The sequence below is a fragment of the Molothrus aeneus genome, unplaced genomic scaffold, assembly GCF_037042795.1.
Source record: "Molothrus aeneus isolate 106 unplaced genomic scaffold, BPBGC_Maene_1.0 scaffold_40, whole genome shotgun sequence".
Lineage (NCBI taxonomy): Eukaryota > Metazoa > Chordata > Aves > Passeriformes > Icteridae > Molothrus > Molothrus aeneus.
Window position 1 is genome coordinate 490,127 of NW_027099068.1, and position 18,145 is coordinate 508,271.

Here is an 18,145-nt window from a genome sequence, read left to right on the forward strand (position 1 = left end):
TTAGCATTTCTTGTCTCAAGGTTTATAAACAGATTCATACTGTGTGGGCCTTCTATGAGGCCCTGAAAACTTTCTACAAATCCCTTTTCTCACATCAGTGCACTTGGCTTCTTCTCTCCTCATTGTGCCTGGCAAGCACAGGAGCCCAGAGCTCCTGCAGAACCGATCACAGCACTCAGTGGGAGCAAACTTGTGTCCAGTCCTCACCTGGAGCTGTGGTGCCCAGCATTCCACCTCATTGGAATGAGGAACTGTTCCTGCTCTTTCAGAAGGAGCTAAGGAGGTTTGGCCTTCAGATCAGCTCCTTCCCAGCTCTTGATTTGCTGCCCTGGGGGAGCTGCTGCTTGTGGCAGCACTTGTTTCACAGCTGACAGCCCTGCTCTGCTGGCCTGCAGCCATTGCAGGAGCTTTTGCTGGTGACATTGAATGTTTCAGATCTTCTTAAGGAAAACTCAGGGCAGAACTTGTCAAAAGAGCATTGCCTGGATGATGTTTTTAACATTAGATCTTTCCTTCACCAGTGTTGATGTCCATGGGCCTGTGACCCCGAGTGGGTGCTGCCTCCTGAAATCCCAAACGGGGCAGGATGTCTCCCAGCTCCAACCTGCCTGCTCCAGGGGCAGTGTGCTCCGCTGGTGACGGGCACTGGCAGGGGCTGTCCCTGCAGGTCTGTGCAGCAGCAGGGCACCCCGCCAGCACGCCATCCCCACCTGGGGCAGGGGCACGGCTCTGGACAACCCGGGGACATTCTGCTGAGGAGGTGTCCCTGCAGGGGATGGGGTCCCAGGAGCTGGGTGATGTTGTCCTTCTCCCCTGTTTATACACAACTGCAACGGGGTCCACGATGGGGAGGGGATTCCTGACCAATGGGGGGGGTCCTGGTGTGGTTACACCCATCAACATGGGGGGAAGGGGGGAGACGAGTGCAATGGAGGGCACAGAAAAGGGAGGAGGAGAGGTGGGGAGGTGGCCACTTTGGGGTGTAAGGGTGGGAAAACTTGGAAATGGAGGCAACAAAATGGTGGGGCTGGATACGTTGCTGGCACTGTTTTGTGGGGAATCGACAGGAGGGGGAAGTGGGTAAAGGGGCACAGGAGGGAGGATGAGGGGAAGGTCCAGGGCAGCAGATGCTTTGCTGTCCAGGCAAAGGGAGAGAGGGGATCGGGAGGCGTCAGGGGATCGATAGCAACCCTGGGCCAAGTGACAACGACTGCCTGCCCATTGCCCCTCAGGTGAGGAAGGGTTTTGGGTACATGGGGACAGGAAGAAGGGGAAGTGGTTTTGAACTGGGGACCAAAAACTTTTCCTGAATTTTCCCCCGATTTTTTAACTGAATCATAAATAGAATGAAAATAAGGATAAATGGAAAAGAGGATAAAACCTCTTCACTTTAAAATTTCCCTCCATTTGTAAACCAAATAACTTGATCCCAACCACATCCAAAACTCAAGCAATAAAACCAATTCCCTCATAACATTCACAAAGTATTTGGAAAGAAAATGAACAAAAGCTTTCCAATTTCCCTTAGAAAAACAAATTCTCCAATCAACAAGGGCACCCACAACCTTGGAATAGATGTGTCTTTGAGGAGGACTCAGCTTAGGGTGACTAAGGTTGTTGCCCATCCTCAGACTTTGTTCCCACACCCAGCAGAAAAAGGAAAATGAAAAAACAGAAGACCCTCATATATATATATATATATATATATATATAACTTACAGTTGCTCTTTGGGCCATTGCCCATTGGGTCAATGAAAATCTGCTGGGCAGGTGCTCAGCCCCTCAATTGGCCTCCGCTACTCCGGGAGCTCTTCGGCCTCTTCAGTCTTCGGAGGGTCCCGGTCGCCCTTTGGACAGCCCCCACTAAAATGTGAGGGCTTATCCTGGGGAAAGCGGCTGCGCCAACAGCGACTTTTGTCCTGCAGTGGGAGGCTGCAGGAGACACTTCTTCAGGGATCTCTTTGCAGAGGCCGCACGTTGGGCGGCACAGGTTGTGGCAGGTGGTGCTCAGAGCGCTGCAACCTTCCCGAAGAAACTTCTGGAAGAAGACACCTCGGGGCACAGGCAATGTCTGTGCTCATGCCGAGTGATTTCAGCTCTTCTGTGATCCCGGCAACGCAGGAGGAAAGACGGGGTCTTGGTGTGGGGTTCCAAGGAGAACCTTTCCTGAGCTTCAGCCTCAAAAGGGTCCAGGGACAAAAAGCCACTCAGGCAGGGAAAGCAGGGCTTTATATTGGGATCTCGAAGGGCAGGACAGAACACTAGAGTGAATGGGATCAGGGCACAGGGGCAGAGCAAAGGGGAAGGACCAAGGCGTTGCAAGGGATCAACATAAAGCAACAAAGGATTTTGGGGGTGATCTTTTTGCTCTCCCTAACCAGAGGTTATGGCTTAGGGGTTGGTCCTCCAGGGGAGTACAGCAGGCTTTTCCTTGGCCAGTTCTCCAGCCTCCACACAAAGTACCTTAAAAATCTTGAGTATCTCAAAGTATTAATGAGCCCCACTGAGTGTCAGTACAAAGCCCTCAAGGGACTCCTTAAAGCAGATAATTGGGGCCATGATTGCACAGACCTCTCCCAGAGTCTGTATCAAAAGGGAAACACCAGGTACCTTAAAATAACTGAAATAGTACCCTGAGGCATGAATGAGCCCCACTGAGTGTTGTTACTGACAAAGCCTCTCCAGGGACTAATTACAGCAGATAATTGGGGCCATGATTGCACAAACATCTCAGAGACTCCAAGGCAAAAGCAAAACCCAAAGTCCTTTGAAAAACCTGCAGTCCCTGGGAGCATTCAGGAGCCCCCAGGGCCATTGCTGAGCAAGGCTCCCCAGGGACTCCTTGCAGCAGATCCTTGAGGCCACTGGGATGTGGGCTAGGGGGGGATGCTGAGGGCAGGACAAGGGGCTGACAGTGCCCAGCCTGGCTGGGGCTGTGCCAGGAGGCCCCAGGGCCTCAGGACAAGGTGTCTCCTCCCAGCCCTTGGTGGCAGACCCTGCTGTGCCCCAGGGCACCCAGACTTGGCTTCTCTTTGTCCCCACCTGTCATCACTGCCTCCAGTTCTCTGCTCTGCCTAGGGCCTGAGGACACTTTCTCAGTCCTATCCCTCAGTGGGACCCATTAAAACTTCAAGAAACTTTGGAGTTGGATTGTGACTCAGAGTTCTGGAGAGGTTTCTTCAGCTCCCTCTCAGGGACTGATGTTCAGGGCCTCAGCACAAAGCCCCAGGGGCTCATTAAAGTCCTGGTGCTGTGTCTGTGCTGCTGAGCTGGGCCGGGCTCCTGGCCCAGAGGCAGCTCCTGGCAAGGGCAGCAGAGCTGCAGAGAGACAGCTCTGGCCAGGAGCAGCTCCTGTGCACAGCCCAGCAGGGCTGGGGCACTGCCTGCAGCCAGCCTGGGCACAGCACAGAGGCACAGAGAGCTTCAATCACTCAGGGCTGGGAAGGGGCTGAGAAGTGCCTGGGGCACAATCACTGCCAGCCCTTGGCACAGCAACCTCTGGCTGCAGGACAATGCAGCTGCAGCTCCTGCAGTGATCTCCTAAAGCTGCAACATCCCAATGCCTGCAGACCCTGTGAGTACCACTCTGAGTATTTCTGGTGCAGGGGAGGTGAAATGCTCATGACGCTCTGATGTACTGAGGGGCTCTGATCAGTCACAGAATATTCCCAGGACAAGGATTTTAATAAAAATGAGGAAATTTCCTAAGACTTTGTATTCAGTTTCCTACTATTGGAGAATGGCAGGGAGTGGGGGATAAATATTAAAGGATGATTATGGATTTTGACAACTGCCTGAGACACCTGAACTGTTACTTTTAGTGATCAATAGGTTCACAGGAGATCCCTAATGTGCTTTCAGCCACTCCTCTGTCCATGGCTGGACCAGCATCACCTTTGCTGGACCCATGAGATTCAGTCTGAGCTGTCCTTTCTCCAAGCTGCAAACAGAACCTGCCCCCAGCCCATGCCCTGCAAACCGACTGTAGGGGCACAGGGAGTGCACAGAGATTTGGGGTCTGTGAGTGCTGGCAGGGAGAGATCAGGCACAGGGAAACACCTGCAGGAGGAAAGTCTCCAGAAAGCAGAGAGAAGATCAGGGAATGAGAGAATAATCACACTTGGATGCTCTGCAGCCCCGGGCCCAGTTCCCTCTGCAGAGCACAGGGCTGGCAGCAGCTGCCCGGCCCTGGGGGCTCTGGAGGGGGCACAGCTGGCTCAGGGTGACGCTGTCCCCAGTGCCCGGCTCTGGGCAATGCTGTCAGGGCAGCCAGGGAAGGAGCTGCATCTCCCACAATCCAATGCCATCAGAAGGACACTTGGGAGTCTCCCTGAGATTTCAGTCCAAGCTGGGAGCTTCAATCCAGGGTGCAAACCTGTCCTAGAGCATCTCTGAGTCATGAGATTGATGGGGAAAGGCAGAGGTGTTCTGACTCTGAAAATGCTGCTGGGTTGGTGAAATGAGCAATGTGAGTCCTTGGCTACAAATGTGCAGCTGGGCTGGGGTGGATCCATCTGCTCTCAGCAGTACCTGGTGACATTTTAGGGGAAGCATGGGAAGGTGATCACCCTCCACCTAAGACAGGTTAAAGCCCAGAGAAACTCTGAACAGGTCACAATGACAGACCATCTCTCCTCAGTCTCCACTCATCACTCTGCCTCACAGAACTTGCTCTGTTCTCCCTGAGTGCAGCAGAAATGCTGAGGGTTTCTGATATCCAAAAACACCAGAAGACATGTGGGGAAGCTTATAAGAAAAACCCCAGAACTCTTGAACACAAAAGGATGTCTCTGTGTGTGTTTTGGGGAGAGTGTATGGGAAATGGCTTTGATTTTGGTTACAGGGATCTCCTCTAACTCTTCGCTGTCCTTTCTCCATGAACAGGTGCCCATGGCCAGCCCCAGCAAATGTCCAACAGCAGCTCCATCAGGCACTTCCTCCTGCTGGCATTGGCAGACACGCGGCAGCTGCAGCTCCTGCACTTCTGCCTCTTGCTGGGCATCTCCCTGGCTGCCCTCCTGGCCAACGGCCTCATCATCAGCGCCGTAGCCTGCGGCCACCACCTGCACACGCCCATGTTCTTCTTCCTGCTCAGCCTGGCCCTCAGCGACCTGGGCTCCATCTGCACCACTGTCCCCAAAGCCATGCACAATTCCCTCCAGGACACCAGCACCATCTCCTACTCAGCTTGTGCTGCTCAGCTCTTTTTCTTTCTGTTCTTTATCACAGCAGGGTATTCCCTGCTGACCATCATGTGCTACGACCGCTACATCTCCATCTGCAAACCCCTGCACTACGGGACCCTCCTGGGCAGCAGAGCTTGTGCCCACATGGCAGCAGCTGCCTGGGCCAGTGCCTTTCTCCATGCTCTCATGGACACAGCCAATACATTTTCCCTGTCCCTGTGCCATGGCAATGCCCTGGGCCAGTTCTTCTGTGAGGTGCCCCAGATCCTCAGGCTCTCCTGCTCACACTCCAACACTCTCAGGGAAGTTGGACTCATCACAGTTAGTGCCTCTTTGGTATTTGGTTGTTTTGTGTTCATTGTTTTCTCCTATGTGCAGATCTTCAGGGCTGTGCTGAGGATCCCCTCTGAGCAGGGACAGCACAAAGCCTTTTCCACCTGCCTCCCTCACCTGGCCGTGCTCTCCCTGTTTGTCAGCACTGGCATATTTGCTCCGTTGAAGCCCCCCTCCATGTCCTCCCCATCCCTGGACCTGGCCCTGTCAGTTCTGTACTCAGTGGTGCCTCCAGCCCTGAACCCCCTCATCTACAGCCTGAGGAACCAGGAGCTCAAGGCTGCAGTGTGGAGACTGATGACTGGATGCTTTCAGGAACATTAATCTGCTTGCCAATTTCTGAAAATCACTTGTAATAAAAGTCATCTTTAATACTTCTTGTTGGTTTCAATTTGGCACTTCTTTTTCTTTGTTTTAGTTTTTTTCATATTGTCCACAAAGAAATGTCATTGTTTGTGCCGTTTCTCATTTTGTTTCTCTCCGTCTTCCCTGTGGCCACAGACTGTGTCAATGAGCTCTTGGTGCCTTTAAAGGAACTAAAGCATCTCCCAGCAGAGTTTTCTGCAGAGATGCCCTTTTGATGCCTTCTCTGGAGCTGCAGTAGCAATGTCTGTGTGCAGAGCTGGGGCAGATCAGGGCTGGCCCAGCAGCTGTGCCCAGCAGCAGCAGCAGCACTTGGTGTTGCCAGTGCTGCTGCCGTGGCCCTGCCCCGCTGCCCTGGTGGCCCTGGTGTTGCTGCAGGGCCTGAGTGCTCTCGGGGCCGGGCACAGCCCTGGGGGTGGCAGTGCCGGGGCTGCAGCAGGGACAGGCCATGGGCACTGCTGGGGCAGCGCTGACGCCTCAGGCCAGGCCCTGGGGGCTCCAGGCTCCTTGCCCAGGCTCTCTCAAGAACACGGCCAGGCCAATGCTCAGCACAGAAACCCCGGTGAGCAGCCCCAGGCTGGCCGTGGGCAGGCTGGGGGCAAACAGCATGGCTGGGGCTCTGCAAGGGCCCTGGGGCAGACGGGAAGGAGCAGCAGAGCAGGGGCTGATCCATCCCCAGTGCGCTGCACAGCCCAGGGCAGCGTCCCAGAGCGTCCTCATGCAGCTGCCAACAACATCCCCCCTCTGCAGCCCTGGCCTCTCCCCCAGCTCACACAGGTGCCCCATCCTTGCAGGCACAGACACGGCAGCACTGGCTCAGCAGCCCCTGTTTGCATTGCCCACAGCAGGGGGAGCACCCCCATGCTGTTGCTGTGGGGACATGAACCTGAGGGAGCACAAATGCCATCAGCCCTGGGGCCAGCAAGGGCTGGGGGACAGCAGGGAAACCACTCAGCTTTGTCCTGGCCTCTGCACTCAGCCAGAAAGTTTGTTCCCATCAGCTGGGAGTTTCCTGTGCCACTGCAGACGCTGTTGCTCAGAGCCAGGGCTGCCTGGCAGCCACCCCCAAACTGCCCTGAGCATTTCCTTTGCTTCACCTTTGCTTTCTTTAGTCTTCCCTTGTGCAAATTTCCTCCCATTGCCTACCCCTGTTCCCTCCCCTGCAAACAGCCCATCCCTGGTTGCCCTTTCCTCTCTGGCCCCACTGCCCATTGCAGTTCCTGACTTGGCCCCATGGGAACGTCCCTTGGGCAGCAGGATCATCCTACAAGTGCTGCAGGAATTGTCTGCAGGCTCCTGCAGTGCCTGCTGCTGCTCCCTTGCCAGAGGCACCCCAGGCCAGGGGGGCACATCTGGGCTGCTATGTCTGCCTCTGGGGCTCCCTGTTCTGGGCAGTGAGGAGGAGCTGCACAGGCTCTGCACGACTGACAGGATGGGCTCTGGGGCTGCCAGGAGAAGCTGAGGGACCTGGGCTGCTGGAGCTCCTCAAGAGGAGGCCCAGGGCTCATCCTGCAGCTGCTCCAAGGGTTCTTTCAGAGAATCCCAGAATCAGCAAGGCTGGAACAGGCCATGGAGATCATCAAGTCCAACCTGTGCCCTGACACTGCCTTGTCTCCCCTGGGCCTCCTCTTCCCCAGGATAAACAAGCCCAGCTCCCTCAGCTGCTCCTCAAAGCTCTTGTGTTCCAGACCCCTCCCCAGCCTTGTTGCCCTTCTCTGGACACGCTCCAGCCCCTCCATGTCCTTCCTAAACTGGGGGCCCAGAACTGCAAACAGCACTCGAGGTGCTGCCCAAGCAGTGCTGAGCACAGGGGAACAATCCCTGCCCTGCTCCTGCTGGCCACACCATTCCTTAGCCAGGCCAGGAGCCATTGGCCTTCTTGGCCACCTGGGCACACGGCTGGCTCATGTCCAGCCTGCTGTCCATCTGTCCCTGCAGGTCCCTTTCTGCCTGGCTGCTCTCCAGCCCCTCTGGCACCTTGTTGAGGGAGGGAGGCAGGGAGGGAACGGGTCCAGATCCAATCCTTCCTGAAATGTGGTGTTTGCTGGCACTGCCAGTGCCCAGATCTTGATATTTCCATATTCTTGCACAGCCCAAGTCCAGCAATTTGCTGGCACAGAAAGCCACAATCAGGCAATTTCCTGATGCCCATACAGGCGCCCAGACCTGGTGTTTACTGCCACTGCCAGTGCTCAGATCTGGTATTTCCCTGTTCTGGCAGAGCCAAGTCCAGCAGTTTTCTGGCACAGAAAGCCAAATTCTGGCAATTTCCTGCTACCATCATTGGCAATGCCAAGGTCCGGTGTTTGCTGGCACCACCAGTGCCCAGATGCGGGAATTTCCCAGCTGGCACAGCCCGAGTCCAGTAATTTTCTGGCACAGAAAGCCAAAACCTTGCAAATACCTGGTGCTGGCCCCACCCAGAGCTGGTGTTTGCCGGCACTGCCAGTGCCCAGATCCAGCAGTTCCCCAGTGCCAGCACAGCCCAAGTGCAGCAATTTGCTGGTAAAGAAAGCCAAAACCAAGCAAATACCTGGTACCTACAGCAACCCAATCTTGTGTTTGCTGACACCACAAGTGCCCAGATCCAGAATTTTTCAGATGCCGGCACAGCATAATTCCAGCAATATGCTAGCACAGAAAGTTCACATTTGGCAATTTCCCGGTGCTGGCACAATCCCCACCCAGATTTGGTGTGTGCTGGCACTGCCAGTGCCCACATCTGGCAATTTCCCTCTTCTGGCACCGCCCATGTCCAGAATTTGCTGGTAAAGAAAGCTAAAACCTGGCAATTTCCCCTTGCCAGCACCGCCCAGTCTGGGGTTTGCTGGCAGCAGGACCCCAGGAAAGAAGGAAGGAAAGAAGGAAGGCAAAGAAAAAGGCATCCAGATCCAGTCCTTCCTGGAGCCTGGAGCCTGAAATGGGCTGTTTGCTGGCACTGCCAGTGCCCAGATCTGGAAACTTCCCTGTTCCGGCACCGCCCATGTCCAGCAATTTGCTGGCACAGAAATCCAAAACCCGTGGCAGCTTCCTGCTACTGGGTCTGGCACCACCCACATCTTGTGTTTCCTGCACCAGAACCCAGATTTGGAAATCTCCCGATGCCAGCAGAGCCCAAATCTGGCAGATTTCTGTCACTGGCAACGACACCACTCAGATCTGGTGTTTGCTGGCAGTGCCAATGCCCAGATCTGAAAACTTCCTGGTGCTGGCACAGCCCAAGTCCAGTGATTTGCTGGCACAGAAAGCCAAAATTTGGAAATTTGCAAGTTCTGGCTCCAGCACCATCCAGATCTGGTGTTTGCTGGGACTGACAGTGCCCAGATATGGAAATATCCTGGTGCTTTCACAGCCCAGGTCTAGCAATTTGGTTTTAGCTAGCTGGGGCAGAGAAGTTCCTTTGGACTGTGACTTTCCTTTTTCTTGGAACTGTTTAAATCTGCTCTGGACTGAAAACCCAGAAAAACACCGGCAGCTCACACCTGTGGCCCACCGAGCTCTGGGACACTGCATTCCAGCACCAAAGAGACTTAGAAGAGACCGAGTGAACCAACTACAAGCCACAAAAAGGACTTTCTGAATTTGCCATCTCTTCAGCACTGTCAGAGGTTTCATTTAATATTATTCATTTTTCATCCTTGTGAATACTTTACTTGTTAAATAAACTGGGTTTTTTCACTTTTCTCGAGGGAAGTCTTTTCCTGAACTAGTAGGGGGAGGGGCCACTTGAACTTGCTTTCTAGATGGACCCCTTTTGGAGGTTTCCTCCCAAAATTTGCCCTAAACCAGCACAAAGAGTCATCATGAAAATTTCACCAGTGGCATAATTTCCTGGTGGCAAATCTTGTGACAGAAGCTTGACCTTGTTCTCCATGAGAGATTCTTGGGAAGAGCAGACAGGAGAAGATTCCTGGAAAACTGAAACAGCTTTCCAGAAGTGAAATGAAAATGAAAGAAACAATCCAAGATGTTTTCCTCTATTTATTTCTATGCTCCCCTTTTCCATGTAATTCCAGATGCACCTCACCTCTAAGATTGGTGACTTAGCAAGTTTTAGACACTCTAAAATACCATGAGCCACACACAGTTTTCCTTCCCCTGTTTTTATGGGAAAGCAACACTGGAGCTGTAAGTGCAGTGCTGGGGTCAGGTAGGAATCCTACACCAAGGGAAGGTGGCCCGACAGTGTTTGACCCTCAGCAAGGACAATGCAGAGCAGCAAGCGAGGGGATTGCTGTGCCAGTGTGCAGGAGTCAGGGCTCTGCATCTGGGCTCACCGCTGCAAAGTTCCCGTGTTTGGACAGACTCAGGGGCTGTCCCCGGGGCGCGCGGGGCTCGAACGTGGGGCTCGTGGGGCGAGTGGGGAACGGACACGGGGACGAACGGCCCCGGTGCTTCAGTTGCAGCGGCGGCAGCGGCGGCAGCAGCAGCGGCAGCGGAAGCACAAGGAGATAGAAAAGAAAAATCTTTCTCTCTTTCTTTCTCTTTCTCTTTCTCTCCCTTTCCCGCTGTCCGGCACCCTTCTCTCGCGGTCCCTTGCCCGGCGTCCCTCTCCTCTCCCCGCCTCCCTCTCCCCTGCCGGGCCGGGCCATGCCCCCGGCCCGCCCCCGGCCCCGGGCGGGGCTGCCCCGTGCCCGGCCCCGGCCGTCCCGCCGCGCTCTCGCCTCCGCCCGGCTCTGGCCGTACTGGCGGTGGCGCTGCTGGGCGGGCATCAGTTCCTGGTGCGGGGGCGGCATCGCCGCCCTTCGGCTCCGCCTGGCCCGAGCCCGGCCCCGGGCCCGAGGCAGGGTCCAGTCCCGACCCCGACCCCGACCCCGGCCCCGGCCCCGGCCCCGGCCCCGGCCCCGGCCCCGGCTCCTCCCGGGGCCCGCGGAGGACACAGGCGGCGCGGCCGCTCCCGCCGCTTCCGCTGCGGCTTCCCCGGCCCGAGCTCTGCCGCTCGGCAGCGCGGCCGCCGGCCCCGAGCCTCCCGTGCCGCGTTCCAAAGAGCGAACGCCTGGGCATGGCCGGCCCGGGGCGGCTGAGGGGCGCTCGGGGGCCGTTGCTGGCCCCGGGCCGAGCGCTGACAGCCGCGTCCCGCCCGCAGGGAAGGCGCACCAGGCCCTGCAGGAGCGGCACCGGCGGGGTTCGCTGCTGGGGCGCGGGCCAGGAACAGCCATGGAGCGGAGAGCCCCGAGAGTGCCCAAGCTGGCCTGCGTGGAGGAGGAGGAGGAAGAAAGCCCTGGAGCTGCCCCAGCACAGGAGACTGAAGAGGTGGTGCCGTTCCATCCACCGCAGGAGGGTGAGTGGCAGAGCTGGGCTGCAGGGCTGGAGCCATGCCATGCCATGCCATGCCATGCCATGCCATGCCATGCCATCCCCTGGGGAAATGCCCACGGACAGGACGGAAGAGGGGCCAGGCAGATACCCCGCAGTGGCCGTGCTCCATCCCCCTGGAGCATCCCGGGGCTCTCCCTGCCTGGGAGCGCAGGGCTGGGCTGTGTTCTCCGGCCTCTCCCGCAGCCCCTCAGGTCTGGCTGCGCTCGCTCTTTGCCAGATGCAGCCCTGGAGTTCACACAAGAGCAGGAACGCACCCGTGGCCGCTTCCGAAGAACAGCGCAGGTACCGGCAGCCACCCCCACCTGCTCAGCCCAGCCCCGTGTGTGGAGCACTCATTGCAACATCCCCGGCTTCTTGTCGTCCTACAGCTCGTTTGCGACTTTATCAGGAGCATTCGTCAGGAAGAGAGCAGCACCATGGGCACTGGGCTCAGAGCTCACTCGGAGCTCCTCAATCATGAGACCAGTGCGGCCCTGCTGGATTTGCTCGTGGAGAAGGGGGCTGCCAGGCCAGAGCAAGTGAGCAGCCTGGGGCCAGGCTTCAGTTCCCCCATGAGTCCCGTGGCTTCCCCAGCCACGGCTGCTGGTCCCTGGGAGCCTTTGAGGCCATGGCAGTGCCCTGGCAAGGGAAGCATTCTCTGGGGACCCTGGGGACATTGCTCCCTCTGGCAGCTTTCCAAGTCTTCCTCCTGTGCCTTCTCCAGGTGCCCGCCATGGTGAGGTACATTCACCGATGGCTCAAGGCCAATGATTCTGCCGAGCACAGGCTGGACAAGGCCCTGCTGAATGTCACCAAAGCACACCCGGATGACACAGTCCTGACGCTGCTGCATGTGGCCCCGTCCTGTGACAGGTATGGGGCCCACCTGCCCAGAGGGCTCAGGCCTCCCCAGCTCATCACCCTGTACCGCCTGTCCCAGGTGTCTGACCAACAGAGAGTTCCAGGGCCCTCTGGCTGCTGCCTTTCCCAGCCCTGGCCCGTCAGCCCCCGAGCCTGCTGCCAATGCTCCCTTGCTGCCCCTCAGGGCTCTGTCCCCACAGGGCTGGGCTGCCTGGCTGCTGCTGGCGAGTGGCAATGGGCAGAGGCAGAGCCGGCGGTCAGCCCGGGCCCCTAGGGATGCCCAGGCCATGGTGCTGTGTCTGAGACCCCCCTGAGACAGAGCTCTAACCCCGCAGAGCTGCCATCTCCATGTGGAAGACCATCATGTGCTCGTCCAGGACTGCAGAGCCAGTGTAGCTGATACTCCTGGATGTGCTGGGGAGCTGGCCAGAGCGTAGCACATGCACCTCTGATGGGGACAAAACGGGTGTCTTTGGCCTGGCTGTGAGTTTCCGCAACTGGCCTTTGCTGGCCCCAAGGCCGCCTCTCCAGCAGCTCTCCATCCTCCTTCCCCCACTGCATCTCCCTGCCTCAGGCGCTGGCCTGAAACCTGGCCCAGGGGCAGCTTCAGGCCCACCAGGGCCCGTCTCCCCCTGCCAAGGTCTCTGCGGGCCTCTCCCTGCCCTGTTCGGGCCCTGCCACACGGACACCTCAGCACTGAGCGCTGTCTCGGGGGGCTTTGTCCCTTGCAGGCAACCGTGGTGATGTGGAAGATCCTCCAGGAGCCCCCTGTCCCACGTGTAGTGGAGCCATATTTCCCCCACCTATTTGTGCATCTGCTCTTCCAAGTGTTCTTCAGCACAGAAGAGATGCCAGAGGAGGTCGAAACCTTCTGGAAGGGATGCCAGGAAGAGCACGGCCTTGCCACCAGCCCCAACAGGTGCTCCATGCCAGTCCTCCTGTCCATGCCACGTGGCCTGCCAAGGAGCCAGTGCTGCCAGTGTAACCTGGGCTTTGCTGTGCACACAGGTTTGCAGTGCAGACCCTGAAGTCCCTGCTCTGCCTTCTCCAGTGTGAGCACGTGGTGGTGTCAATGGAAGGCGAGCGTGGCTGGGACACGCTGCTCTGCGTTGATACCCACCACTGTGCCGTGGCTCTGCTGGCCGGGTGAGATCCCCCTTGTCCCCATTGCTCCCGGCATTTGTGCCCTGTGCCTGGGCTGTCCCACACGGTCCCCATGGGCCAAAGGGACGAGGGACAGCCAAGCAGGCTGGAAAAAGGCTGGGAAAGGAGGGTGCCCAGGAGTGGCCACATCTCAAAGGGCCCAGGTCCCCTGGCTGGGTGGTGGGGAAAGACAAGAACTGTGTGAGTCAGTGCTGGGAGAGGCTTCCCCCCCCGGCTCAGGGTCTTAGTGCCATTTTCCACCTTCCAGGGAGATGTGCCATGCATCCAGGCCCTTGTGTAAAAGGATCTTAGACTGCCTCCTTGAGATGCTCAGCAAAAAGAGGCCATACTGGGATTTCCTTGCTCTGGCATTCCTTGCGGAGGTGAGCCTGAAGGCCAGCATGAGCTGGCTGAGCTGCCTCCCAGCTCTCTGCCCTCTCGTCACTGCAGCCGCCTGGGACGGTGTCCGCGCCCTGTGCTGCTGCCTAGGCCCAGCCCTGTGCGGCTCTGGGCTCCTGCCGGCCGGCTCCCCCGTCACTGGCCTGTGCCTTTCAGGGCCTCGAGTGCCTGGACTTGAGGGAATGCAGGGACAGCATCATGGATGTCTTGCCAAGGCACCTGCGGAGGGAGCGCGCAGACACTGGCAGCCAGCATCTCAGGGACCATTCCCCGCTGGTGAGAAGGGGGCAGTGGCTGAAGCCGTGCAGGCAGCGTGGGGCTGGGCAACGCAGTTGCTTGGCCCTGCCTGGGCTTTGGGCACTGGGGCAGCTGCTCCCAGCTCTCATCCCTCCCGCTTCAGCTGCCCGAGTGCTTCAGGACAGGCCTTTGGCCTCTGGGCCCTGCGGCAGCAGGGTGCCCTTTCACAAACTTGCCTTCCGCACAGGCCGAAAGAAGGCGGAGCCTGACTGAAAGGCTCATGGGGCTCCTGCTCAGGATGACCACCAGGATACTGGGCTATCTCTTCCTGGATGATGGTGCCGGGATACCCAGCTCCGTGGCCCTGGACCTGGCTAAGCTGTTCCTGCCACTCTTTGACAACGTAAGGCTCTGTGCCCCCAGCCACGGCCACTGGCTGCTGCCCGGACACTCGGTGCCCTGTGGAGATGCAGGCCTATGCCAATTGTGGGCCAGAATCAGCTGATGCTGAGCTCTTGCTGCCTTCCTATTCTACAGGGTGATTGCCAGGTGCAGCAGCTCTCCATGATTCTCTTTCACACCATGATGTCTTCTATAGAAGAAGAAGGAAAAAAGCCCCTGATGACACAAGTGTGTCAGAGCCTGCTCCCACTCTTCTTCCACTGCCATGATGAGAATCTGCGTGTGGCAGAGGTGAGGACTCGTGGGCTGCTGCTGTCCCCCTGGCAGGGGGCTCGGCTGCCTCCTGCCCTGCGCCTGCTGGACTGCAGCCTCCTCCAGGCTGCAGCTCCTGTGCCCTGGGCTCTGGGGCCATCTCCGCGTCTCTGCTGCTCTCCAGACTTCTCGGGGAACGCTGCTTTGTGCGGTCAAGTTCCTGAAAAGGAAAGATCTTGAAAAAACTGTGAAGAAAGAAAAACTCTCAAAGTTCGCTGAGCTCCTGGTAAGGATGGACTGCAAGCCCCAGCCTCAGGCTGCAGAAGGCCCCTGAGGGCGGCGCTCAGTGTGCGGGGCGGGCAGCTGTGTCCCTGCCCGCTGCTGCAGCCAGAGGCCGCGCGGGCTCTGCTCCAGGCTCCCGTGGGCCCGAGCCGGGTGTCCATGGAGCCCCAGCCCGGCGGGGCTGCGGGCCGGCACCGCGGCTCCCCGGGCAGCAGCCGGCCCGCTGCCCCCTCCCCTCAGGAGCCCTTGGCCAGCGGCTGCTGGCCGCGCCTCAGGACTGTGCGGGCAGGGGAGGCCGGGGCTGGGCGCAGGCAGCGCCCGGCCCAGGGGCTGAGCCCGCGCCAACCCTTCCCTCCTGCCGCTCTCTGCAGCTGGCAGAGGACAGGAGCCGAGCGGCCGCGCACGTGCGCCAGGCCCTGCGCTACCTGGAGAGCCCACAGAAGCCCCTGCGAGAGGCGGCCATCAGGTTCATGGGTGAGCCACGAGCCCGGGCTCCCTCCCCGGCCCGCCGCAGCTCGGCCCCGGCCCCGCCTGCTGCCCCGGCAGCGCCAGCCGGGCCTGGCTCCGTGGAGCCCCGCCTGGCCTGGGCATTGCTGCTGCCGCCCTCTGGCAGCCGTGCCCTGGGGCAGCAGCGTGTGGCAAGGGCCGGGCTGAGCCCTGCCGGGCCAGCAGCCCGTGTGGCCACAGCGCTGGCAGCGCCGCCGGCAGGGAGCTGTGCCGCTGGCGCCGTGACAGGCTCTGTGTTCACAGGCATGGCCGGGCGGCGCCTGAGGGGGCAGCAGCGAGAGCTGCAGCTGATCTGCAGAGGTGAGTGAGGGCAGCGGGCTGGCAGCGCGGGCTGCCGGGGGGAGAGCTGCAAGCCCTGCCCCGGCTGTGGAGGGCTCTGCTCCCGTGGCCAGAGCGCACTGAGCTTTCAGGGCCACGTGGGCCATTGGTGGCCAGCAGCTTTGGGCTGATCCCCTTGCTCCCTGCTCCCTCCTGCCCATGGCAAGAGCCGGCTGCGATGGCCCTTGCAGGGGGCTCTCCTGGGCTCCCCGCAGATCCGGCTCTGACCGTGGCTCTGTTCCTCTTTCTTGCAGCCCTGGAACGCCGGACGAAGGACAGGAGCAGTGCCGTGTCACAGCTGGCACTTGAAACACTGCATGTCCTCCTGGCAATACAGCGTGGGCGATATTCCACCATGCAGAGGCTGCAAGATCAGCTGCGCAGGGCATGGAGGACTCGGCCTCGCCTGTCGGGGCTCGGCTGCCTGCTCTGCCGGATGACTGAGGAGGAGAGCTGATCTGGGAGGCTGTCTTTGCTGGGGCAACCTGAGCCAGGGGTAATTTTCTTTTTCTTCAAGATTTTTCTTTTCTTCTTTTCCATTTTTTGTTTATATTATAAATAAATAAATTCTAGAGTATATTATAATTATATATATTATTATATATTATAGATTACTGTAAATACCTCAATTCTAGAATGTGTTATGATATACAGACTGCCAGGAGCTTTTCTTTGCTGCCCAGGGTGTGCAGGGCAAGAGGCAGGAAAGGATGAAAAGGGTGCTTGTGCTCAGCAGCACAGCAGGCTGAGGGGTGGTGAGGCCCTGAAGGGGGAAAGGGTGCTTGTGCTCAGCCAGCTGCCCAGGCGTGCAGTGGGCAAGGGGAAATGGCCAGAAGCCCCTTGGCCTGTGGTGGTTCTGCTGAAGCCTTTGTGGTGCCGCCAGAGCGGCTGGGCAGGGCCGGAGCTGCGGGGATCCCTGCCAGAGCGGTGCCTGGAGATGGCCACAAGCCCTGTGCCAGGCAGGAAGCGCCATCCGTGTCCTCCTGCCCGTGTGCTGCTGCCTGCCTTGCTGAGGGCTCCCAGGTGCCTCTGGATGGGGCTGCCCTGGAGCTGCTGCCGGGCAGCTTGGCTGGGCTGGGGCAGAGCCTGAGGGGCTGGGGCGCTGGCGAGCCCTGAGCAATTGGCTGTCAGAGGCCATAAGCAGCCCTTGTTTGCTTTGGGACCACCGTGATTTTGGGGGGCAGTGCAGGGGGGAAGAGAGAAAGTGTGGGCTTCCCTCAGCTATGTAGGAGGAGTTGGGCCTTCCTCAAGGCCCTGACAGAGTTTTTACTGTTTTTCTTGTTTTGCCTTTTTGTCTCTAATCTCTTTTCAAGAATGTGTTGTTTGTTTTTCCAGAGGAAGTGATCAAGGTGGTCCAGTGTGGATGGGGAAGTGCTTGGGAGCAGCTGTGGTGTGGATGGGCCGTGCCCTTGGAGAAGGCTGAGGACATTGTTTGGGAGCAGCTTTTCTTCCAGCCGTGGGTGGCGTGAGGTGGGTTCCTGTGTGCTTGGCAGGGTGGGATCAGAGCTTTTGGGAGATGGCAGCGAGCACAGGAGCATCCTGCTCTGGGCAGCTGCTGAGGGCTGGATGTGCCGTGGCTGGCTGCAGCCTGGGCACATGTCCTGTCCTCCTGCTCTGCTGCCAAAGGCAGCAGGGATGGGCAGCTCTGGGCACAGCTCTGGGCACAGCCAGCATGGCCTGGGCACTGCAGGCCTTGGCACAAGGGGACAGGAGCCCTCAGCTGATGGGCGGTTTCTGCTTTCTCTCCTTGCAGCCGGGCTCTGCGGCTGCTGAGGCTGCTCTGGGCTCTGCCAGGGCTCTGCTGGGCTCAGCCCTGGGCCCAGCTGGGCTGGCTCTGCCCTCACATTGCTCTGACAGCTTTGCATCAGATGAGCCCATTGCGAGCACAGCGCCTGAGCTTTCTGCTTTGGCAGGTGAGTGAGACTCTGCTGCAGGCCCAGAGATTGCAGCTGGGGACACACATCCAACTGGCAAGGACCCAAACTCTCCACAGTCCCAGCTGAACTCCTGGATCTGCACAGGGTGTTTTGTCTGTCCCATTCTTCCCTCTTGATTGGCTGGAATTGTGCAATTGCACTTTCTTCCTCCTCTAGAAGTGCCACGAGTGGGCCAAAGCTGGTGAGTGGGCAGTGCTCCTGAGGCAGTGCAGTCTGGAGCTGATGGATGGAGAATTGCCCTTCTGCACTGCCAAACCAGAGCAAAAAGCTGTCAGTGGGACTTTGTGACTCTAAGAAATCCCTGGCAGTTTCAAAGGGAATGTGCAGCTCATTCCCAGGCTGAGAAGGAAGGTCATCTTCTCAAGGATTTGAGCTTTGACAGAGTTTAGATTCCCAATCCTGCTTGGAGCTGGCAGGGCACAAAGCAATTTCTTCTTCCTTCACACCAATTTCACCACAATTCAAAATTGCAGTATTGGAAACAAACCCCAAAATCTTTTTTAAAAAGGTTACTGAGGCCAGTAAGATGGATCCATGCCATTACCACATTTACAAAATAAATACCTGAGTTCTCTTTTTAAGAAAGATCAGTTACCTCTTAATCCAAAGTTATGCACTATTTTTCTT

The 18,145-nt window shown here is 58.1% G+C and overlaps 2 protein-coding genes across 2 annotated transcripts in view; both read left to right on the forward strand.

The window, feature by feature from the left end:
* Positions 1-18,145, forward strand: part of LOC136570838 (zinc finger protein 271-like) — a 430,233-nt gene that overhangs the window by 293,914 nt on the left and 118,174 nt on the right. The gene's annotated exons all lie outside the window — the stretch shown is intronic.
* LOC136570836 (olfactory receptor 14J1-like) lies at positions 5,145-5,843 on the forward strand. Its single transcript, XM_066571241.1, has one exon. It carries the CDS (start codon positions 5,145-5,147, stop codon positions 5,841-5,843), a length of 699 nt encoding a protein of 232 aa, XP_066427338.1.

Excerpts from the sequence above, each read along its gene's own strand:
- LOC136570836 (XM_066571241.1), top strand. The coding sequence starts at position 5,145 with ATGCACAATTCCCTCCAGGACACCAGCACCATCTCCTACTCAGCTTGT.